The 24,908-nt window shown below is 36.9% G+C and overlaps 1 protein-coding gene across 2 annotated transcripts in view; it reads left to right on the top strand.

Moving 5' to 3' along the window:
* TRIM33 (tripartite motif containing 33) overlaps positions 1-22,708 on the top strand; it is a 62,402-nt gene extending 39,694 nt beyond the window's left edge. Inside the window, exons 9-20 of one of the 2 annotated variants that reach the window (XM_044447629.1) lie at positions 1,266-1,513; positions 1,716-1,877; positions 2,474-2,674; positions 4,150-4,282; positions 5,585-5,648; positions 8,358-8,517; positions 9,454-9,800; positions 10,326-10,449; positions 11,620-11,694; positions 12,694-12,846; positions 15,836-15,886; positions 15,968-22,708. In XM_044447629.1, the coding sequence (XP_044303564.1) occupies positions 1,266-1,513; positions 1,716-1,877; positions 2,474-2,674; positions 4,150-4,282; positions 5,585-5,648; positions 8,358-8,517; positions 9,454-9,800; positions 10,326-10,449; positions 11,620-11,694; positions 12,694-12,846; positions 15,836-15,886; positions 15,968-16,180 (1,931 nt within the window). In that variant the 3' untranslated portion in view covers positions 16,181-22,708. Of the gene's footprint in view, positions 1-1,265; positions 1,514-1,715; positions 1,887-2,473; positions 2,675-4,149; positions 4,283-5,584; positions 5,649-8,357; positions 8,518-9,453; positions 9,801-10,325; positions 10,450-11,619; positions 11,695-12,693; positions 12,847-15,835; positions 15,887-15,967 lie in introns of both variants that reach the window. The other variant, XM_044447639.1, reaches the window with a different exon arrangement.
* Positions 22,709-24,908: the final 2,200 nt, after the last annotated feature.

The following is a 24,908-nucleotide window of genomic DNA, read 5'->3' as shown; positions in this document are numbered from 1 at the left end:
CATCGTATGATATCAGTAGAGATGTCAGAGAAATCACTTTGGATTCAAAGGAGTTTGGATTTCTGTGAATCTGAACTGTGGATTTATCAGTGGATCAGCTTTTTTCTGAGTCCTGCAGACCTGGGCACATTTTTAAAATTTGGGCGAGGGGTATTGATTCAAATTCACATAAGCAGCAGTGTGCTCTTGTGCAAATGCACTAATCTATTTTGGATATTGTGCATTTGTGTAAACCAAATGTCCATTTCATTAATGCACAGTTGAATCAATGCATTAGTCACTGCACATTAGTAGAAATATGTAGTAACTAATGTGGATTAGTCCATGTGCACAAGTATGCGTCAGTACCAATGTGGAACAGCTAACATGAATTAGTGTATGCATTTGAAATAAATTCTGTCTTTAAAAATCAATTCCCAATGAGTGGATGACAGATCAAAGATAAGAACAAATTTAACAAAATGTGTATAACCCCAGTAGGCAGTTATATAAATTATAAAATTATTACATGGTAGTCTTAACAGACTTTATTAAATGATTATTGCAGTGGAAATGCTCTGGGAACAAGAAATGTCTGTCATCTGTGATTTTCTGTACAGAAGCAAAGTAAAATTGAAGAGTGATAAACTAATAGTAAAAATAAAGATAAGTGTCCTTTAGCATTCTAGCATTAGCAAAAGTATTTGGTTAATGTGCTTGTTGCAGGAATTATATAAGAAATACTGAAAACACCTTGGAGCCCCTAGTATATAACAGTTGCTATCAAATTGTTTGGATGTAAATGTTACAGAGTTATATTTTAGCACTTTTCTGCCATTCTTTTATCTTTCCAATCTCTCTTCTAGAAGGATCACAATAACATTGTATGGTTAAAGCAATTTACCTATCATACCCAGGATATAATTAGTGTGAATGTTCAGACTCTTCCTTCTAAAGTTATATAACAATGTTAATAGGAAATTTAATTGTGTTGGTGCACATATTTTTCTGCAAGAACGTTTCACTGAGATTAATCTTATGCTCCTAGGAACCTCAAAATCAGAGTAAGATATGAATACATTGGAATCAATATTTTATGGAAAGCCTGTCAGGAATGAGGATAATTATAATTCTCTTTACCTCATGATTAAAAGTATTTTTGTTACATATTTTTGTGACTTCATGCCATTCTGTGAAGTGTATGCAAAATATAAATTATTTATATTGTTTACATTTAGTTAAGGTTAAGGCTTTGTACTTAACCAATTCTCTCTCCTGTTGTTTAGGTAATCTTGTTATAGAAAATAAGCCAACCCAAGGTTACACTCCTAATGTAGTGGTGGGACAGGTTCCTCCCGGAACAAACCACATCAGCAAACCTCCAGGGCAAATTAATCTTGCACAGCTTCGACTCCAGCATATGCAACAACAGGTGTTCGCACAACAAAAACACCAACAATTACAACAGATGAGGATGGGGCAGCCTGCAGGGCAGATCACTCGCCAGGCAAGTCCACAGATGCTGCAGCAACAGGCAAGTTTTTAGACTGTCCACACTCATTATAGGCACTAAATTAGACCTCTGACTATATTGTAAGATTATGCAAGGCAATATTTGTTGTTTTACTCAGTGAAATGAAAGATTTCTTGCTATCTTGGAAGGAAAAAAAAATGCATGCTCTTAGGAAAGGAATTGCTTCTCAGAGCAAAAGTTTTAAATACATAATGTTTTGTAGCCTCCAAGGTTGATAAGTATGCAGACCATGCAGAGGGGTATGAATTGCGGTGCTTTTCAAGCCCACCAGATGAGAATGGCTCAGAACGCTGCACGTCTCCCAGGGATACCGCGCCACAACGGGCCCCAGTACTCCATGATGCAGCCACACTTACAAAGACAAGTATATGCTGTGTGCACATTTTGTTTCCCACTTTTTATTTTAGGCATATTATTCAGTTTCAGTTATATTAATATATTTAACCAAAACACTTTGAAAACAATCACCTATTTTTACTTATGTTTTACTGGCTTTAAGGAATCAGATAATATGAATCATGTGATAAATCTTACATTTTATTAATGTCATGCAGAGTTTTTAAGCTCATAGGGCTTCTAATGAAATATACTTACAACTAAAATTTGTTTTTTCTATCTTCATTGTCTGACCAATCAGTATGCAATTATAACAGTATTGGCTTAATTATGATTAGGAGAAGAAGCTCATAATAAGCTAAAATCTGAACAGAAAAAAATAGTCTTCAAAGTACTGTATACATTTTGATATTCAAAAGATGTAACAGATGAAATGCAGAATGTAGTTGAATGTTAAAAATTAGGATTGTTGGGAGTGAAAGACCCTCCCAAAAATAATGGTTAGTTATAGGAGTTGATTTTAAAAGTTTGGAGTTTTGTATGTTAAAAACAAACAAACAACTTTCTGCTCACTGTCATAATGATCAATTTTATCTTTTCCTTTTCTTTCCTTTCCCTTGTCAGCATTCAAACCCAGGACATGCAGGACCCTTCCCAGTAGTTTCAGTTCATAATAATACTATCAATCCAACAAGTCCTACAACGGCTACCATGGCTAATGCTAACCGTGGCCCAACAAGCCCATCTGTAGCTGCAATAGAGCTTATTCCCTCAGTAACCAACCCAGAGAATCTACCTTCTTTGCCAGATATTCCTCCCATACAGGTTAGTAAATGGCATAAAGTGAAGTAAAAGCTAATTTTTCACTTTAACCTTATTTTGTATTCTTATTTATATGGAGTTAAAAATGTACAGGAAAGGGACTTCCCACATGGATTATTTTAAATAAGGAGTGACTGTCCATCTTCTGATTGTAGACCTTGTAGACCTTGTCCAGTCATAAAGCTCACTGGACAAATGATAATATTCCAGACCATTCTGTCTTACTGGTGTGTTCTTGTTATGATGGTATTAAAAAAAAAGTTTGCCCACAGTAGTTGTGTTTTCTATTGATGAAAGGATAGTAATATTGTACTCTCTGGAAACCTAAGTGTAAATTAGCTTTTCTTTATTCTTGAAAGAAAAAAGCCTTTAATTCTTAAAAGAGGGGAAAAACCTCTTTATTGTGCTAACTCTGTATTCTTTAAAAGAATGCATGCAAAACTATCATATTGTTCAGTTTCAATATAATGAGTGAGAATCTTGCTTTTTCTTACTTTGGTGTTAATTATTTTTGGCACCTTACTTAGGGTTGAATCCCGCATAGAATGAGTGGACTTTCACTTAAGTAACTACACTTTCTCTTCCTCTTCTGTCCTTGCACCATCCCAAGATCTTCCCCAGTCCCCTTAAGCATATTTTGTTGAGTTGCCAGCTATGCTGGTTGGGGTGTGTTGGGAGTTGTAGACCTATTTTCTGTGTAGGATTATACACTTAATTGGATTGCATCTTTACATTCCTGGCCTGTCCTTGAACTTCTCATTTATTGAAGCTTAGGTATTGAAATTTTTAAGGTGTAGATGTAATTAAGATGGCATGTTTACAGAATATTTCTTTTATTAAAGACATATCAGTTGCCTTAAAACAATTTTTGTCCATTACCTTTACAGCTTTTAAAAAAAGGCATATGCTTCATTTTTCTAGCAAACCTGGAAGCCCTTTTAATACTTGCTATTTAGTTTCTCTGTTTAGGTTGCATGTCCTGTATTTGAAATAGATAATTAAAACTTATATAGAGAACATGAATCTGGGCAATTAAGTGAATAAGAACTACAGAGTGAGGAATGAGGATTGTAAAGAGGGAGTGGAAGCTCTGCTGGATGTCAGAGTTCTCTTTGACATATACCTATACTCTGCACTTACAAGTGACAGAGTATGAAACCTACTTGCTTCTTAATTGATTAAAAAGCTAGTCATTGAATTTAGGATTTTTGCAAGAGCTATGGTAATTCTATGCTAATGTTTGCTGTTCCTCTCTATCACTGCCATTGCCTAGGCGGTTGATCATGCAGGCAAGAATTGATCAAACAAATCTATGGCAAAATTGAATATTCATCTGTTCGTTTTCCCCCATTATATGACTCAGTGCTAGTACTGTAATATCCTTCAGTGAAAATACAGATGATTCCCAAGCTGTCACTTCTAACATGTTGCATTTAGACTCAGCAGAATCACAGTTTGGCTGTCCTCCTTTATTTCAGCTGGAAGATGCTGGTTCCAGTAACTTAGATAATTTGTTAAGTAGATATATCGCAGGCAGCCATCTACCCCCTCAGCCTATAGGCAGTATGAATCCCTCACCTGGGCCCTCAGCACTATCTCCAGGCTCATCAGGTAAGCTGGAAAAAGGCAGTGGATATCTTAATTTTCTGTTTAAAAGAACCCACTGTAATAATTGAACTCTCTAGAGATGTCATATGAAATTAAAGGTTTCAAGAAACCTTTTCAAGTCTTCAGTGTCATCCAGTGATGTTGGTGAGAATTTCTTTTTTTGTTTTGTTTCTGTATACCTGTTTACACAAGCATTACTTGATTCAACTGAATAGAAATAATTTTCAGTAGGAGTAGATAAATTCCCCCTTTAGATAATCACTTGTAAATTAATGGGCTGTGAAACAACTGTAGCCTAGAGCTCAGTTGAAAGGGTAACATGATTTCTGCACAGAAATAAAGATCTAGACCAAAAATAAAGTAAAATATTATTATAGCTTATGAGCTCAACAGCATCCTATTTTTAAGTGCACTCCAGCAACTAATATCTCTTGACTATTGTCATCTATATAAGGGGAAAAAGGTATTTAAATTCACTCACCATCCATCAATATTTCTAGGTTTCCCAATTGTATAAACGCCAAAAATTACTATTACAGTATCCAACAGTAAATCATAAAAAGGGTATAAGTGCTGTAGATGGTATGGAATTGAATAACACCTCAAATAATTCTGTGATATAAAAAATCCCCCTTCATCATTCTTGCTGCTGGTTAATATTGGATGCTAAGGTGGATTTGAAACACCCTCTCCAAAATTCAGTAGTCAGTATAAACTAGAAAAATTTACTCTAGCATCACTCGGTTATGCGTTTCATTATTGTGGAATGTTGGAAGTAAGTGTAAAATTGTGGGAGTGACAGGATGGAGCAACCTGAGAGCTTTAGCCTTTCTATGTACCTGGACAAATAAGAGTGCTAAAATATACTTAGTATATTTCAATCCAGCTTGCTCTGTACCCTTTTATCTTTTCACCTGTGTTTGGTTATTTTCATTGTACGCTTAAATTAATTAACATTTCCTTTCAATGTATTGTATATAAATGTCATTAACTGTATTGAATAACTCTTAGCATAGTTTACATTGCTTCCAATAATAATATTTAGCTTGGTTTTCATTTGTTGAATGATTATGATGACTGTATTCAAATAAAATGAAATAGAATTAGGAAGCACTTAAGTGTTGGAACCTATTGGATGTTTACCAAATGAAATATGTTCTAGGATTCTTACACAGAAAAGATGTGAGACTAACTTTAATGTACTTACTGAAGTGAAAGGTTTTACTTCATTGCCAGTATGCTACCTGTATCATAGAATGCAAATTGCATAGCTACTGATCTAATTGCTGGTTTATACTCCTTTAGGTTTATCCAATTCCCACACCCCTGTGAGGCCACCGAGTACCTCCAGCACTGGCAGTAGAGGCAGGTGAGTTGAATGGTCTCAAAACTAGCTGCAGGTGAAGTTTAGAGAACTCAGTGTGTACTATTGGACATAAAATTCCAGTTTTAGAGAAATTTTAAGGTGTTCACAATTTCATTTATGGACCAGAAAGCATGGAAATGTCAGTGAAAGCTTCTATATTGATTCTGCATCATAAAAGGAGTAAAGACATTCTGTAGTCTGTCATTTTGCTCACTTGAAACTTAGGCTGTATGGAAGGACATTTTACTCTGAACGTTCAGTTCCACTTCTCTCCTACAGTAGGTGTGAACACATGCGGTACCAGGGGGCTACACCTGCATGCGTTGCACTTACATGTGTGATTTTCTTGTTAGTGCACTAGCAAGGGAGACTTCAGGCAGTGCCACAAGGCAGGCTGTTTGTGGTCCATGGACTGTCCTTTTTGTACCCCTACTCTACAGGTTCAGTGAACACTGAAACTGGGGGTTGGGGGCAGTGCAAGGTTAATGTTTAATAAAGTATATGCTTGGAATTCTAATATTTTACTCTGTTAATCAATCTCATGCACTGCTTAGCTTCAGCTGCAGAACCCAATCTTGTGAATTTTGAACCAAAAGTCAAACCAGCAAAATAGTTCAGGCATGATCAGAACATCAGATCTGCTGTGCACAGGTTAACTGCAGAAGATTTATTTCATTTAAAATGAGTGGTCCTTTTGCAAAGCCCCACTTACACTAAACTTACCATATTGTTTAATGCTGTATTGAGCTTTTATGCACCCTTGCTCTTTCCTCTGCATTGTCCAGAAGAAAGAGATGGTTCTCCTCCTCCTTTTAAACAAGAGCTCTGAACTCAGAGAAATTCTGGTGAGTTGAAATCCTTGTTGGTTCCAACAAACAATTTTGTTTAATCCTTGCTTTTTTGAATAAACTATACTTAAAGTAATCAAAGATCCTCTGAATTCAGGTACAACACAAAAGTTGCATTAAAAGGGGAAGAAAATGCTTCTGATCTCTTCTTGTGACTATACAAGAGTGAGGAGAAGGGTGCAAATGTCTTTTTTAGCAATGCATCTGAAAAGGCTCTTATCTCTTGCTTACTAGTGTAGCCTTGTGAAGGTCAGACACATGATCCAGTGCCCTGCTTCCTCCAGTCTTGTATTCCTTTGTGCTCTGTGTTTATCACCCCTGTTCCCCATCATTACCATTTAATTAATTAATTTCTAGCCTGGCCTATTAGCCATAAGGCTCTCTGGACAGGTTGCAACAGAAAAAAAAAGCAAAATAAGCTGCAACATAGAATAAAATAAAGATAAAAATACAAAACAACAATTACCAATAAAGGAATTAAAACACTATAGGAAGAGCTACAATAATTGCGTATCCACAGTTAAAATATTACTTAGAACAAGTTAACAATTAAAATACCATCGAAATAAAAATGTTTTCACCTGGTGCCTAAAAGGCTGTAAAGAAGGTGCCAGGAAAACCTCTCTGGGGAGCTTGTGCCAAAGTCAGGGTCCACTGCAGAAAAGGCCCTTTGTGTAATCACTCTCCTTATTTGCTGAGGAGGGGGTTCCTTCAGAAGGGCCTCAAATTCCGATCTAAGGTGCTGGGTAGGCATGTACTGGAAGAGGTGCTTCTTTAGATACCTGGGCCACAAACTGTTTAGAGCTTTAAATACTTGAATTAGGCCTGGACCTCAACTAGAAGCCACCGAAGATAGTAGACTGGCTTTATATGATTGTGCCTGCCTGTCATCATTAACAATCTGGCCACCCTATTCTGGACCAAATGAAGTTTGTAGACCATCTTCAAGGGAAGCGCCACTTAGAGCATATTGCAGTAATCCAGGCAAGAGATTACCAGTGCATGGATATCTGTTGCCAGGTCCTGTCTGTCCTGATATGGTTGCAGCTGGTATATCAGCTTAAGCTGATAGGTGTTCCTGGCCACCGAATCTACCTGCAGGCCATGTATGTTCCTTTGCTACTAATGCGTGTCAACCTCTTTATAGAAAGCAAAGATTATTGTACAGTGAGTTGCTTCTTGTACTGTCATGTTGGTTGACTTCACTGTTTACTCTGATTTACAGAGGACTAAACAATGCAGGAAAATTATGGGTGTGCACGGAACTTGCATTGTAAACAATTACAGTATTTTCATATTGTCTTTATTCTGGAAAGCTTAACTTACAAATTTACTCAAGCATTTGCTGCATGAGTAAACTTATAATAGACCTCATTATTCATTATCTAGAAGATTGGCTTGATAGAAGGAATTAGCATGGCTTCTTCAGAGGTAAGAAAAATCCTGCTCTTCTAACATTAGGAAGTCAACAGTTGATTTTAAAACCAACACACCAGATGAATGAAAGGGTCACTCCAGTACTTGAATTTATTTCAACCCACAACCAACCTGTTTACCCAGAGAAAAGAGAGAGAATTGGAAACAAAGACCTTCATTTCTCATGATGATGATAACTTAATTATTTCTAATGTGGACACTTTTACATCTCAGAATGGATTTTTAATGAAAAACCTCAATCTCGACTATAAAGCCATTTCTGGATCTTTAACATGAAACTTAGTTATGATGCCTCAAAACCATGTGCTTCCTACACTTATAGGCATAGTACTTTTCCCAGCATTACAAGGGATGTTTAATTCTCAGAATTCTGGCAGTGGGCTATTTTGACAACTGTTAAAACTTATTTACTATGTGTGCTTTTTAGCTGTGGCTCATCAGGCAGAACTGTTGAGAAGAACAATATTAGTTTCAAACCTGAGCATGTGAAAGTTAAGCAAGAGCCAGGCACAGAGGAAGAGGTATGCAGTTTCTCAGGACCAGTTAAGCAAGAAAAAACAGAAGATGGCAGGAGGAGTGCCTGCATGGTATGTTGCACTATTTTGTAACAAGATAACTAAACAAGAAGAACTAAGGACATTTTTTTGCAGGGGGAGTTAAAGCAAACATGCAGTTATTTCAGTAACAATTTTCATATGGGGAAGCTGTTTGGAGATGTTCATATCAGGCCAGATTTACTGTATCAGAACCCTTGGAAACTGTTTTCAGATGGGTGCCACCTCCTGTGAAAACTAAGTCTTTGGTACCTCAGAAATAAACATATCAGTGACTCCTTACATTTCAAGATGGCTGCTCTAGAAAATCAGTAATGTGTGTTCCACAAAGTTCTTTTATAGTGCTAGAACTATTTCACATACATTCCATCTGACAGGTATGCTTGCTTTTCTTGAGTCTATCTTGACAGAAAATATGTTCCTTAGAATGGAATACCTACATTCAGTTGGATCTGTGTATACTAAGAAAAGTATGCCTAAATTTATGATACAGGTAAATTCAGATGCGTCCATACTGGGCTTTTAGAAGGATGGGTTAAGGTGCATTTTGCCTGTGTCCTCATGTTCACTTGTCCAGCTATGCTTCAGTTACCAACAGAAAACAATCAAAACATAAAAATAAGGAGAAGAACGAAAATTGGAGTGGATAGAGCCTGCACTGCTTGCTTTCTAGCCATGTGCTCCATTCCAAACGGGTCCCTTATTGTTATCATAGAATATTTGCAATACATTCCAATCAGCTATGGCAGAAAAACTCAGGCTATAACATTTTGACAGAGTAGATTCAAGTGGGAGAAGAGCCTCATTGCTATGGGATGGACAGGCCAGATGGAGGTTGTCTTTACTGCAGTGAACAAAATAAGTTTTGGCTAAGAAGCAAGGATCTCAGGGATGGCAAATTATAAGAAGCAGCGTATTCTCCATACAAGGGAATTTCTCTTAGCTTTTCACCATGTGCCTTTATTTTAGCTTAGCAGTCCTGAGAGCAGCTTGACGCCGCCACTTTCTACAAACTTGCATCTGGAAAGTGAACTAGAAGCACTGGGAAGTATAGAAAACCATGTAAAAACTGAACCAGCAGACTTGAGTGAAAGCTGTAAACAGTCTGGACATGGTCTTGTAAATGGCAAGTCTCCAGTGCGGAGCCTCATGCACCGATCAGCTAGGACTGGAGGAGAAGGCAACAACAAGGATGATGATCCTAATGAAGACTGGTGTGCTGTGTGCCAAAATGGAGGAGACCTGTTGTGTTGCGAAAAGTGTCCCAAAGTTTTCCACCTCACATGCCATGTACCCACTCTTCTAAGTTTTCCAAGGTAAGATAATACACAGTTTACACAGTAGGGATTATTTGTATAATAATTTGTGTATTTGGCATAAATTATTTGTAATGAAAGAATCTAGTATCAACCATCTTCTGTCAGACCATGTACATGTCTTCCATCATGCCAGAATAAGGCTGCAAGTGTAGAAAGTCATAGCTCCTGTAAAATAATTAATACAATTTCATTAGGAGACTTGACTGTTAACAGAATATAGTAATCTATTCTTTGTAATTTCCAAATCTAGTGAATCTTAAGTCTGTCATTACATAGGGAATGGAATCTCTTAGCTTCCCATGAGGCTCAGTTATTGTACCCACCTCTGTGTTTTGAATGTCTTATTTCCATATTTCTTGCTTTATTACGGGGGAGATGAACTAAATTCTGCCTGGAAAAAGGCACAGCTCAGAAGAATTGTGAAATTCTATTCTGCTTTGGATTTTCTACATGCAGATTTTTAGGGGCCATGGTATTATATTTTGCCTGGATTTCTGGACTGGTTATCTTTTCTTTTTCTAGTGGAGAGTGGATATGTACATTTTGTCGTGATCTTTGCAAACCTGAAGTAGAATATGACTGTGACAACTTGCAGCATAGTAAGAAGGGGAAAACTGCACAAGGTTTGAGTCCAGTGGACCAAAGGGTAGGTTTCCAATACTGTATGTACTGAACACCATTTAACAAAATGCTTCTGGTTTTCTGTTGCTGTTCTCCTGACTTAGATCAAACTTTCATTTACATAAATAAGCATATTGAATAGTTTAAACAGTGCTAGGTGGACAGCTTTATTTTGTGTTGAAATCAAGTTGTCTATTCTGCTAGTTAACTTCTAAAAATGAAAATGCTTGCTTGTCTCCTTAAAACAAGCTGTTTTCCTTCCCCCTTTTTTACCCTTCATTCTCCAGCTGCTCTCACTCCCTGCATGTTTCCTTTCTCTCATGTTCAGTTCCATTCCTCATTATATCTCTGCAGTAATTCTGCCTTGAATGATGGGTGCACATGCCACTGTGACAAGGCTTGACTAGTTTTAAACAGCAATTTAATTTGAATTATTTTCAGATGAACTGAAATTTGATATCAATAAATCAGATCATTTTGATTGTTAGAATAAAATGAACATGTGAATTTTTAAAAGCTTTATTACATGTTTCTAATATTCATATTATTATTTTTGCCTTTCTAAAGTTTGTGGAAAGGCAAGAATACAAATAATATTGATACTTGGAATGTGTTGTTCTGGGTATGGTAGTGGTCAATAGTATATGTGGCTTTTTAAAAGAATTAGATACATCCATGGATGATGAGCCTATCAAGATGCAATCCTGTCCATGTTTAGGCAGAAAAAGTACAGAAAAATATTCTACAACTCTGAGCATTCCCTAGTCACCCATGCTGTAAATGGGGGATTATGGGAGTTCTAGGTATGTTTCCTGTCTAAAGGTACACAGGATTGCACACTTAAGACTCTTAGCTAGAAAGGGTATTTCTGCATTTAGATGCATGACATAGTTAAATTTCAGTCATGTTGAACTTGTGAGCTCCTGTAATGGACTTACTTTAACTTTGTGGCATGTAAAATTATTGTTTAAAGTGCAAAGACTCCTCGTTCAGAAGGAATTAGTTGCATAGCTTTTTGAATCTTAGCCATAGGTTGCAATAGCAACAAGTAGCTTTTCTGACATTGATGGGCATACCACAGAGTGTCGGACTGAGTTAGACTTGGGAAATCTTGTTCTTATTTTTATGAACATTGAAATATAAATATGAAACAGAATGAAACAACATTGACTGGAGTCTTTTTCCCCCCTGCAAGAAATGTGAGCGCCTCCTTCTTTACTTGTATTGCCATGAGCTGAGCATTGAATTCCAAGAGCCTGTCCCAGCCTCGGTGAGTGACTGGATGCATATTACCTTGAAGATGTTAACATTGAATTTGGAATAACCAGAATTTCATAGCTCTTGTGCTGTTAATAACAAGAGTACAGAACTTGAAATGGTAGAGGGGATTTGCTGTATCAAACCTCAGTGGGTTGCATGATATCATTGCCTTGCCTAGGTTTGCTTTCCTGCATGCTGTCATTGTAAACAGAGAGGCTCAGTCAGCATTGAGAAAAGCAATTGCTTCTTCCAGTACTAGCTGAGTTCCTGATTTTATATAGTGCGTGGTATTCCCACAATGCCACTCAGTTGGCAATGAGTTTCTGCCTTTGTGTGGTGTGTAGCCATTCGGCCCGCACCTTCCATTCCACTCGTCCAACTTCTGGCAAAAGATAATAGAAATTCCTCTAGGATTGGAGGTCCATTAAGAAGCACCAATTCTGCCTTATCTAAAGACTTCAGAGAATGACTGTTGACCATAAAAGTAGGGATTTTTCACTACTGGCGGTTCCCAAATAATGAATGTCTGAGTTACAAACAACCCATACTTACAAATTGCCATAAAGTCTATTAATTTTTTCTTTAAATTACTGTGGAAAATTGTAAGCAGCATGTGGGAGAGGGAGAGGGAAAGGGGAGAGAGGGAAAATCTCCAAAGCATCACCATAGAGGAAGGGAGGCCTCCAAAGCATGCCTTCCTGCCCTGTCCATCCAGAGAGGGACATCTCTCTGGCATTTCCTTGCTGCAAAAAGAAGGCACTGGTGAGTTTGGCTCGGGGTGGGGTGAGGGATTCTTTTTCCACTTTAATGTGGGTCCTGCACCCCTAATCTCCATGAATGTGGAGGACATGATCTGACTTGCATACAAATTCAATTTAAATACAAATTTCTGTTTTCTCAAAAGTGGAACTGATTCATAACCCAGGAACTGTCTGTAGTGCATAGATGAAATTTTTGATAATATTCATAATCTTTAATTTGATTTGTACACTACATCTTTTCTGAACAGATACCAAACTACTATAAAATAATAAAGAAACCAATGGATTTATCTACTGTAAAAAAGAAATTGCAAAAGAAACATTCCCAGCACTACCAGATACCTGATGATTTTGTGGCAGATGTTCGGCTGATCTTCAAGAACTGTGAAAGGTTTAATGAAGTACGTTAACTTTCATTCTGCAGAATTCTTCTGTTTTAATATGAGAGTCCCATTTTGCACTTGTACACAATACTTAATTGCAGTTGTTTCCACATTTTGTGTGTGAAAATGATGTGGTCCTATAGCTAGTTTTATATAGAGCTCTATACATATACATGGAATGGGAACCGAGCCCTAGATTCACATTCTTCCACTGTGCACTGAATCTTTAATATGAACTGTATTCTAGGCACATAAATGCCTGGTCATATGATCTGTTCACCTTTTTGTGGTGGGGAGCAGATACGTGACTGGTGACTATTGCATTACAGTATATGTGCCTTACTACTGAACATGGTGAGGCTTTTGTGTACCTCCCCAGTGTATGGAATTGTAAACATAATCCTGATAATGCCACTAATGTCATGTTATTGTTACTGGATTGGCTCAGAATATGGCTGCCTGGGGAAGACTGTATCTGTATGTATTATCTAATTATATAACTTGTTTTTTCATGGAGTAAACCTCTCCATGAAACTAACTTGTGAACTAAGCAGCCACAAAAAGCCCCAACAGATTGCTTGAGAGAATAGTATGTCACGAATGGACAGAAGGTAGACCTTGTTCTAATGACAGATTTGTAGAAAATAGGCAAAGATCTGTGGCTCTCACTTGTTTAAAAATAAATGACCAATCGGCTTCCCCCTTTATACTACTGAAATGAAGAAAACCTGGGATAAGCAGATGAGAATATTTTTTTGGCACTCGAGGCAAAGTCTGTGAGTGATGATCAATTTTCTATTGAAAATAAATCCCTGGGATGAGAATTCTTTCATTCTAAGTCTTTTGAAGCCAACTCTGGCTGGTGGATCTTGAGATCCAAGGTAAAAAATAAAGCGCATTTGACAAGCTTGAAGTCTACCATCCTATTGCAAGTTATATGTGAAGCACATTAAAAGCAGTGGGGAGAAATTGAGAGTAACTTAATTTATTATTTAAATGCATAATATGTCCACAATATTAGGTGTGCGCCTACAACATTTGTTAAGTGAACTGTAAATAGTTCAGAAAAAGTGGCTGTGTTGAGTAAATGCATTCTGTTCAGACAAATTTGAAGGCTGTTAATGGCCACCGGCCATGGTAGGTAAATGGAGCCGCCATATTCAGCAGCAGTATATTTCTGGGTTCAGATTTGAAGGATATAGAGTTTCAGAGGACTTTTGCCTCTATGCCCTGATTACAGCATTCTGCTAGCACCTGATGCCATTGTTTGAAGCAAGACCGGGTGGATCCATTGTCTGATCCAGCAAGGTTTCCCTTAATCTTTTGCATTTGCTTTAATCAAGATAAAACCAAATAGTTTGAAAAGCCTTCTTTCTGCCAGGAAGTGTTCAGGGCTTGGTTACTTACTGAGAACTCTCCCAACTTTCTAAGTTCAAGACCTGAAAATCCATTTTACTGCTTCATGTCAATTCAAATAACATAGTTCACTTAAACTCAAATGTTTGTGTTTGTGAATGTCAGGCATGTAATCCAAAGCGAAAGAGAGACAATGTGGCAAAAGTGTGAAACCCCTTATACTCAACATGGGTATAAACCCTTCTGAGGTACTGTAGTGTTTGATGCATATTTGTTATACATGAACCTTGAAATTAATTATTAAACCTGAGACTTTGCTTAATGAATATAAAAGAATAATATACTGAAGTGGACAGGCAAATGCTTAAATGGTTGTGGAAGATCTTCTGACTCCAGGCTTTTTAAATATAGGTTTGAATCTAGACTTAATCTTGCTTCTATACTGGACATATGTTGGTCCTGATTAAGTCTAATCCATAGTTTCAAATATTAAAACAATCTCTTGAGAAACCAAATTTATAGCTCAATCCTATACATGTTTCTGCAGAAGCAAGTTCCATTGTCCTAAACAGAAATAAGTATGCAATACATAGGATTGCAGCTTTACAGCGTATTCTGGGTGATTGTACACTGTTTATGGATGTGAAGAGCATGGAACAAATCTTGATGGTGCTCTTCAGTTTTAGTTTTACTTGTTTTTACGTGCTTGAAAATAGCACTTATTTCCTCTTCAAGACATTTTTGGAACAGTTACATATTAATAGGTACACATTAAGTAGCCTATTCTTGTTTTTAGGATATAAGCCTAGTAAAAAATGAATCACAACTAAAGATGAGCAGATTTGTTAAATCTATTCTGTTTGTGTTTGATGGATTATCAGTCTTTTGTTCCATTGTCCACTCTTCAAATTAGATTTATTTTGGAAGGATGTAGGAGACTTTCATTCGTGTTCACAAGTATGCATTTGAAAATGCACATTACCAAAAGAGAACATTTGCAGAAATAACACCCTCCCCCCCAAAAAAAAAAGAGATGGAAGAGCTTCACTTCTTATAACATACTGATTTTTAAAGGAAGAGATCATACCTTTACTGTAACAAATACATTTTTACTCTTTGTAAGGATGGATAGATGCAACCACAGAGTAGGAAGCAAAAGCAGTGAAGCATTTTAATTGTAGCAGTAGGTATATTTATAACATAAGCAAGTCTACAGTCCATGTATAATTGAAGTTTTAAAGTTTTAATTGAAGTTTAATTGAATTGAGTTTTAATTGAAGTTTCAAAGTGAAAAAAGACGTAACAGGAAAACACTGGGCCAGTTTGCTCTTTCTTCAAGTAGAAATTACTTAGAGCCTGATGGAAGAATGACCACCTGAGTATTTATGACACAGCTCTCACCTAGGTTTGCTTTGAGTTTAATAATATTGTGCTTCTGTGCATGGTATCAGTTTCTGCAACAGTGTCATACTGATTAAGGTTCACAGACCACGCTTCTGAGTATTAGGGCTTATGAAGAGAGCCACCTCTACATCAGTGAATTTTAGAAGTAAATTTGGTATGGCTGACTTTAGTCATCCAGTCCTGTGCAGTCGCATAACTTTAGAAGGGATTATAATTTCCTTTTTTTTGACTCTGGTATCCTTTTTAGATGATGAAAGTTGTTCAAGTTTATGCAGAAACACAAGAGATTAATTTGAAGGTAAGCGTTTCAGACCATGCACACTTGCTGAAGGGATGTGCATTACCAATGGGTGAACGTTACTATCTCTTTACTTTGCAGGCTGATTCAGAAGTAGCACAGGCAGGGAAGGCAGTTGCATTATACTTTGAAGATAAACTTACAGAGATCTACCCAGACAGGACCTTCCAGCCTTTACCTGAATTTGAGCAAGAAGAGGACGATGCTGAAATAACAGATGACTCCGATGAAGATTTTATACAGCCACGCAGAAAACGTCTAAAATCAGATGAAAGACCAGTGCATATAAAGTAACCTGATTTAAACGGACCTAAACTATTGTAAAAAGAAAGAAACATATTTAAGTGTTCCTGGAATATTATCTTGCCTTCAGTGGCCATCTTATTGAAGCTGATAGTATTCAGACAGTATTAGATTGCAAAAAGCATTTGTACAGAAACATTCTTGTCAAAAGGGGAAAAAAGCTTTCAACCTCTGTTGATTTTGTGTTTGGTTTTTTTAAAGTGTTTGATTTACATTTTCTTTTTTCACTCCCTCATTTCTCAGATACAGAGGTGTGGGATGAATGTTGATAAACAAGTTTTTATATGACAACATTTGTACAAACAGTGAACCCTTGTCACAACTTAATAACCATTTCTGCAAGACTGGACCAAGGCAGTCATGTTTCATACTCGTACTGGACTGCAGTTTAAACTGCAAGACACCTTCCTCAGCATTCTCTTCAATGCAACCCTAAGTGTGAATTGGATAGTTTTTATTCATCGTCTCATCTAAATCGTATTGCAAGTATCATATTCTGTGTTGGGTCTAATAGCTAGGTTCCGCTTTCTTTTACTGACCTTGTATAGAAATACTGTAATGATCATTAAATAATTTTGAATTGGAGAATGCAGGAGTGCGAGTTCTTCATATGTGCTTCATTAAGTCTGGTTGCAATTAATGCTTTTCAGTAGAGTTCATGGTGCTGTATGAAAGTCCTATCCACAGAACACTTAAGTGAATATCCTCTTGGAATTTGTTAATCCAATTTTTCTCCCCTGAAAAGGCAGGATGTTGGCTGCAATACTGGTTATATAGATTTTAGTACTCAGAATAATATTATAAACTTAATAACTGGTGACTGTCCCGTCTTCCCTTATAACAGTTTCTGATAGTTTGCTATCAGAAAGCAGTAACTTTGTCAACTACCAAATGTGTAAAATTTCCTGTATTCACTCTGTCTTATTTGTAAATAATGGTACTGTAAATCATTTCGGACAGCAACATTTGCTGCTCTGTTTTTAAGCTAATATGTATTCTTACTAATGTTCCTAATCAAGAGTGGATTTGTAATATGTTCTCTATTTCTAAAACTATTCATAGTCTGAAGTTCTATATTATTTTGTTAGAGCTATTCAAGAGGGTTTTTTTTTTCAGAAGCAGCTTAAATGAAATGTCTAACAAAAGGAAAACAAGCCCACTGAACCTGAATCACTTGTCCATCCTTAAAATAGAAAACGTTCATGGACCAGTGTATCAGACAAGTGACTTCAGGATAGATAATGAAAATGGGCCTGTACCCATTATGATAATCTGCATGCAAAGAAGTTCATCAGTTCTGCCTTGATGGCAATATTGAGAACAGAAGTGTCTCTGCATCATTGTAATTCAGTGTTGAACAGGTAAAATGCCTTATATGCTTGGCCTGGTTTGTTTAAATAGCACCAAATAACACAATTTCAAGCCCCTGTACAAAATATTTTATTGTTGTGCCAGTTTTTTTTAAACATTAGACCACACTGAGGTGACCAAAATGTATGCTATGAAACAGAGTAATTCGTCATGGTCAAGCCTTCATAGTGTATAAAGATCAAATGTAATTGATCCATACACTAGATATTAGTAGTTTCAATTGCACAATGTATTGTCCCAGTAATGCTCTAGAGAATTTTAATACAAATGCTTGTTTTCATTTTCTCTATGCAGACAGATGAAAAGTGTAGAAAGGATGTAATCGTTCCAAATGATTAAAGATATTTATGGCTTTGATATACTTTATTAGATAATCTTTAACACTGCTTATAAAGTGGATGGATCCTACAGAATTCTGGGATCTTTCAAGTGTTTTCAAAAGTTTGGTCTAGCAAATGAAGTAATTTTAAATTGCCTGTATTTGAATATAGTGGGTTTGAATATAGTCAATAGTTGCCCTAATAAATGACCTGGTCAAACATTATTTTCTTTGTTGGAAAGTCAATAAAATAGCAGTGGAAGAAAGTCACAGACAACATTCAGACTGGGCTCTATCATTTTTTAATACGTGGGAATCACCTGACCTTCCACTTAAAATCCAGTGATGGAGTCATAGAACTAGGAAATTCTCATGTATAGATAAGTAGTGCAGCCCAGTCTGAATATTACTTTCTATACTAAAGTGAGGCAATGACATATATGAACTGAGAATTTGTTCCCTATGTTAATGACTGAGTTCATACAACAAGACAGTCCATTGTGATGGGTAACTAGCCACAGTAGGCTGTCATGTTATTTGAACGCAATCTGCCTCTTGCAGTGTGGATTGTTCTAGGACATTTTTGTTCCATGATGGGTTGTCATGTCGTCCAAACCCAGAAGAACTAATTCATAATGGGTTGTGGGGATTAGCTACTGAGCTACCCTGCAGAAAACCTTGCCATTCTTTGCAGTCTCATCTGTGCTGCGACCAGTGTAAGTCCCTCCATTGTTCCTAAGCAACACTTTAAGTGATGGTCACTGATTTGACACCTTAAAAAATGGACACAGAAAACTGTGGAACTGTTTATTGTTATTTTTGTCTTTCACATTTGTGCATGTGTACAGTTACAGCTGTCTGATACAAGTAGGCTTTACTTTGTAAATTTTAACTGTCAAATGGAACGTGGTAAGTGGAGTAGGTATCAGATGGACAAGACAAGATTACACATAAGCTAATTTGCACACATTTGCCTGGTGTCATTCAAAAGAAAAAGTGAAATTAGATGCACCAAATGGGGCTGGCAATATTATCACCCTCTTGGCAATGTAATTACCTGAATTTTAAGCTTTGAAGAGACAGTTCTCACTCTCCTTTACTATTTCCAGCTTGGGAAGAAAGAGGAGTTAGCACTACACCCACCTTCTTGGAGGGGCTTACTATTACGGTTTCTGCATATCCCTGGCAGTTCTAAAGAAAGTAACAGCTGAATGGCACTGAATGAATAGAGCCCTGTAAGAGGGGGATAGGTAGAAGTACCACTGGTCATGGTGCCTCACTGGATTCCTCTTCTGCCACCTCTAAGGTGTCCAAACAAAACCTGTTGGACATATAGGCACATTTAGTTGAACTGGAAAATATATGCAAATTTAACAGTTGAGAGGTGAATGGAAGAGAAATTTCTGCACGTGCAGTAACAGCACTTTGCTTCCAAGCCATTAAATTTTCATATTTTTCTCTTCCACTCACCAGTGATTATATTTTTGCCTATTTCATTAGTCAAAAAATAAATAACGTTTTTAAACTGCCACGGGTCTGCTGTGACCATACCACCAAATGTTCCAAACACTTGGGGAGTTATTTTCCCTTTCTGGAACTGGCAAGTGTTGAAATGGTGAACAAATGGTGAGCACTGTTAGTTCAACACTTGAAGGATTACATTGCTACAGATGTGATACTGTCTTCACCCCCTTTGGGTGCACCTACTTTCTCCATTTTTTCCCTTTTCATTTTCAGCTGATAGTGTGGCAGTTGACAGCTGTAAACTGTAGGCAAATTAGCCTTTATGAAATCTTGCCGTTTCAATTTCCATGTTTATTACTTCCTGAACTTTCCTCTTTGACAGCTGAAAAGTGTGAGACCATTGACACAAGAAGACTACTTGTGTTGGACTGCTATAAATGTGAACCTGTGGAATACCAACAAAGGTAATAAAAATGTAAGACAAACCCAGCTGCACAATTTTCAGTGGCCAAAAGGAATAAAAAAGACCCCCAGCTGCACTCTTTAGAAGTTCCTATTTTTAAAAAAACACATGTAGTGATGAATGAAAAGGGGAGCACAAAGAGATGATGGGAGCACAAAGAGAACACTGGACTACCAGCTGGAGGATAAGGCAAGAGCAATTTATGGTGAGCATCAATTACCTCTTCGGCCCACTGTGGATTATTCTGCAAACAATCTACACTGCCAGTGTGTTTACTTTCTCACAAAATCCCACAAAATTTTAGTGCATGCACTTATAACTGGCATTTTGAGAAAATCACTGAATACCAGTAGGGAAGTGTAATACAAGGTGCTTAATACTGGATGAGAATTTAATGTGATTGTACATGACATTTTCTAGTATCTCAATTTGCAATACAGGCTCCGTGGATCTTGAATTGCAGAGTTTCCTTAGTATCTAGAAATTTTGTTTTCTGTACTTCATAGAATATTTTATAACTGGCTTTCTAATATTATCTGAAAGCTGCAATCTTGTCAACATTTGCATTTATCTTTTTAGATTTCTTAAATTGAACTATTTAACTCAACTATATGCAGGATCCCTGTACACAAGTGGCAATTGTCATTTAGCCTCTAGTTGATTTTTGAGATTTACAGTTTTGCAAATTTCAGTGCAAATAGAGAAAAACTGTATTCTTTTGAAGTTTACTTGTTATGAAATTATCTTTTCAGATAAGTTGTATTTTTGGTTGTTTTTTCCATTTGATTACCTACCACCAGAAATGTATATAATCAGATGTTATACACAAATTCTACAAATTGCCAGTTTAAGTTCCTCATGGAACTAGATGACTGTGGTTTGTGACTCCATTTCAGAATCGATAGATTTTTTCCAGTGTGTTGACATGATTTATTCAAACTAAAAATGTTGCCATTGGTGCAGTTTAAGAGCAGCCTCTATTTGCAGTTCATGGATGTCTGTGCAATAATTGAGCTATACTGGGAATGATTTTATGTTAGAGACCCGGTTTGTAATGGATAGTGGAGCTTCCCTTGCATGTGCTATGGATTTGCCTGTGCTGCATAAATTACAATGTAAGTTTTGTGTAATGTGGTCCCAAGATCCTCTTGTCACCTAATTTGACTCTTAAGCTCTGATTTTAAATGTTCTTGAAAAGCAGTAATTTCAAATCTCTCGGTTGTATATGTTTCAAAAGTTTAAGTTAATCCAAAGAAGAAAAAGGCAGTTTGCTTTGAAACAGGAAGGACGACAAGTGTACAGCGTGCCGACTGTGGACTTCTCAATTACCTCAGCAGGTCCCCTGCCATGTAATTACTAGTGATTAGGGTTAGTTTAACCAGCTAAGTATGTTCAGGTCGGTCTTGACTGTGCCCTGGAATTAAGTGTCCTATCATATACTATTAAGGCTGAATTACTATCCAAAAAAGGGTGTTCCCCCCAGTTTTTAAAATAGATATGCTGTTAAATGTAGATAACCTTTTTTCATGTGAAAAGATCCCCATTAAAACTATTTGATGTGGCATTGACTGTCAGGATACTTTCAGCATTGATAATGGAATGTTTTATAAACATTCTTCCAAGCCACTGCAACCAACAAATATTTTTAACAACAACCCCAATTTGCTATTCTGTTGTATAACTTAGTTTATTAGCCAGCCCTATTTAAGTGTAGGTAATGGCCACAGTATGTTGAAGTTGGATATGTAATGTACTTGGATGTAGGCTTCTTCTTTTTCTGCCTCTTTTCCCCACTTTTCCTAGGAAAAAGCAATAAAACTGCTTTGTCTGTTGCCTGTTTAGCATGGCAGGAATCCTCTTCCTTTGGATAGTGGTTTTATAGGAAAGTTTTTGTATGTGTATCACCCAAGTCTAGCTTTAAAAAAAAAATAAAGTGTGGAGTTACAGTGTGGCATTTTATTTAAAAAATTGGGGAAAGTTAACATATTTTTTTAAAAAGTAGTTGTTTGAGTAAATAATGGAAGTACTTTTTTAAAAACTTTATATGCCACAATTTACATAGACATATTTCAGACTATTGCATAAGACTTGTGATGTCAAGTATGGCCACCACTTTACCTTTTCAACGTTGCACATGCAGTAATTCCATCCATTGTACTTTCTCTGGTTTTTTGCTTGCTTTTCCTCTCCTTTTAAAATCTGAACCATATTTTTTAAAAAATGAGTTTTGTTTATTTAGTAGTTGATTTACAGTAACAAAATGCAGTTTGCCTCTTTCTGTTTGAGGGCTTTTTAAAGCTGAGGAGCTGCTTCTTTTAAAGTGATTTGCAACTTTGTACAAAGAAATGCAAAGAGTTTTATAGATCTCTCATTTGTTTCAGCATTCCCCTTAGTGTGAACATAAATTTCAAAATAGAAAGTGATGCATGTTAAAGGCCTGCAGATGTGGGCATTCTTTCAGTTCAAAATGCCATTAAACATGTATATAACAGGTCTATAAAGATTTGTGCAATTGAAAGCCTGTTTTATATGTACACATACAAATCAAAGGGTTCAATTCCCAACATTCTTTTTTTCTGGTAATTAAAACTGGTACTTTTTGCACATAGTTAACTTTACTGATTCTTCAAAAAAAAGTGCTGTTTCTGTGGTATTGTATTCTCTGAATAATATTTAATTTTTTAACAAGTTAACGTTTCTAATTGTTCAGTTCCTGTGTTTTTTGGCTGGTGTGTAATAAAGGCATTTTCCTTTACATGATTATTTAATACATTTAGCAGCCTGTAAATATTTCTTGTTAAATGCTCTGGAATGTGGTGTAGCAGTTGTACTAGAACAGTTTTAAAAACATTGTTTTGAAAACCACTTGGTTTTGGTTATTTCTATTAAATTAGAAAACGAAGAATCTTTTAAATGGAGTATTCTTTTGTAAACTTAAAATCTTCCTAAAATAAATGTGCTACTGCTTTGTTTAATCATTTGGATAGGAAAGTAAGCAAAGACTCAGGGGACTCCTTCTAAAATATGTTAAGAAAAATGTGTCTAGTTTGCAGCATTCACTATCAGCCTTTTCAAGATCAGGTGTGAGTGTAATTTGTAAAATGCAGAATCTTGAAAGTGCTGTACAAGAGTGACCTCTTCTAAACAGACCATCTTCCCTTGCTGTTTGATAACCCATGGAATGAGATTGAAGGGGTAAAATTGCAATTGTAGTAAAAATTCTTACGTATTTTGCATTGTTCTTATCTGGTTGTCTTTCCATTCTGAACACAATATTATGTTCAATAGCCTAACTGCCCTCTTCCTGCACTTCACAATTTGAGAATAGATACATGCACTGATGCAGAAAGCGCTGTGTATGAACAAGCTTGGTTTGTGTTCCTACACAAATAACTAAAGGTTGTTTGTGGATTCCAGGTTATATATGATTGCCAAGAAATCTTTGGAAGGCTATAACAATAGAAACATATTAGTGAAACTAAGGAAAGTAGCAGCATTGTCTAATAATGAAATTGAGTCTGAGATGGAGAATAGTTTTGATACACCCCCAAATGCCTCATGGAGCATATCCCCCCCCCCATGGAGCATATCCCCCCCACCGGTGTGTTTGTGGTTGGTTAGGGCTGGTATTTTCACATAAATGGATGCACACTTACCAGCTATGAAAAGAGTGCTACTGCCTATTATACAGGTTATGCAAACTCCACTCTCACAACTGACCGCCATATTGTTTGCCACTGATGAAGGCTCTGGGCCAAATGGGGTAGTGCTGTGAGTCACTCAAGCATCAAGTGCAATATTCTTTTTGTAAATGAAGGGTGAAGCTTAGTCTTGCCAGCCCATCTGCTCCTACTGCTGTCTGTCCATCTGCTCCCTCCTCTGCTGTGGTGTTCAGCCTGGCTACCTTTGTGGCTAAACTTAGAGCTTTCATTATTTGGTTGTGCTGTCTCAAATTAGTTTCTTGGGACAGGCTGAGCATTTCTTTTTATTGCTGGAGGTCTGGATTTTCATCTTTAGCATTCACTTCCATAATCTCAGTTCAAATTTCCCCAGAGTATGAGCTTTGGCTGTTAGTGCGCTCTCTCTCTCTCTTGTGCATGGTCAAGAATTATCAACTTATAAGAGGCAAGTGATAACCCTAAATGAATTCATGTGTGATTCCTATTTGCTCCTTCCATCCTTACCTGTGCTCATGCAGCAATGAAATGGCTACATGCAATCTCACATGTTTGGAACTTATATGCTTCTTTCAATTCAGAGTCCAATTGTGGGCTAATGTGGCAGCATATAATTTGAAATAATAAATTCCCTCTGTGCTGGCCCGCCTCTTGAGATCGGAGGCAGAGGCCCTTTTCCAGAAACTCTCTTTGAAGGAAATCAGGAGAGCAGTTACTCGGAGAACAGCCTTTTCAGCAGTGGTGCCCCAGCTATGGAATACGCTCGCCCAGCTGGTTTGCCTGGTGCCGTTGCTCTATTTCTTTTGGTGCCAGGCAAAGACCTTTTTATTTTTGCAGTATTTTAATAACTGGTTTTATTCTTGTTTTTATTACTATTTTAGATGAAGTGTACTTTTTAAAAATTTGAGCGTTGTTATGGTTCTGGTTTTTTTGGTTCACTCTCTGTAAGCCTCCCAGAGACTTTTTTAGTAATTGGGACAATATAGAAAAACCATCAATCAATCAATCCCCATTAAAGGCAGAGGAAAAATGCCAACCTTAGCTCATCTTTCTAACCAGCTCAGGCTTCTAAATGCGCGCGCGCGCGCGCACACACACGTTCGTTCGCTCAGGCTTCTACATAAATACACACGTTTGTTCGCTCATTCATTCATTCATTCATTCTAGACTTCAGTGCCTTGCAGATTCACCCTACATATATTTGCTTGGAAATATATTCTGGTGAGGGACAACTAGGGACAATACTCTAAAAAGTCTTGCAGCACAAGGAAATGCTAGCTCCAGTCAATCCATATGTCACCTGAACCATGTGCTGCATGACAGGGCTGACCCTGTTCTGTGTGGCCAAGACTGCAACCTAATTTCTTAAGTGAAGAGCTCCTCCTGCATAATTCCTTTCTCCATATGGAAATGGAAGAAAATATG

This window comes from Varanus komodoensis, unplaced genomic scaffold (assembly GCF_004798865.1).
Source record: "Varanus komodoensis strain SLA01 unplaced genomic scaffold, ASM479886v1 scaffold1, whole genome shotgun sequence".
Lineage (NCBI taxonomy): Eukaryota > Metazoa > Chordata > Lepidosauria > Squamata > Varanidae > Varanus > Varanus komodoensis.
This window is presented reverse-complemented; position numbering and strand designations above follow the sequence as displayed.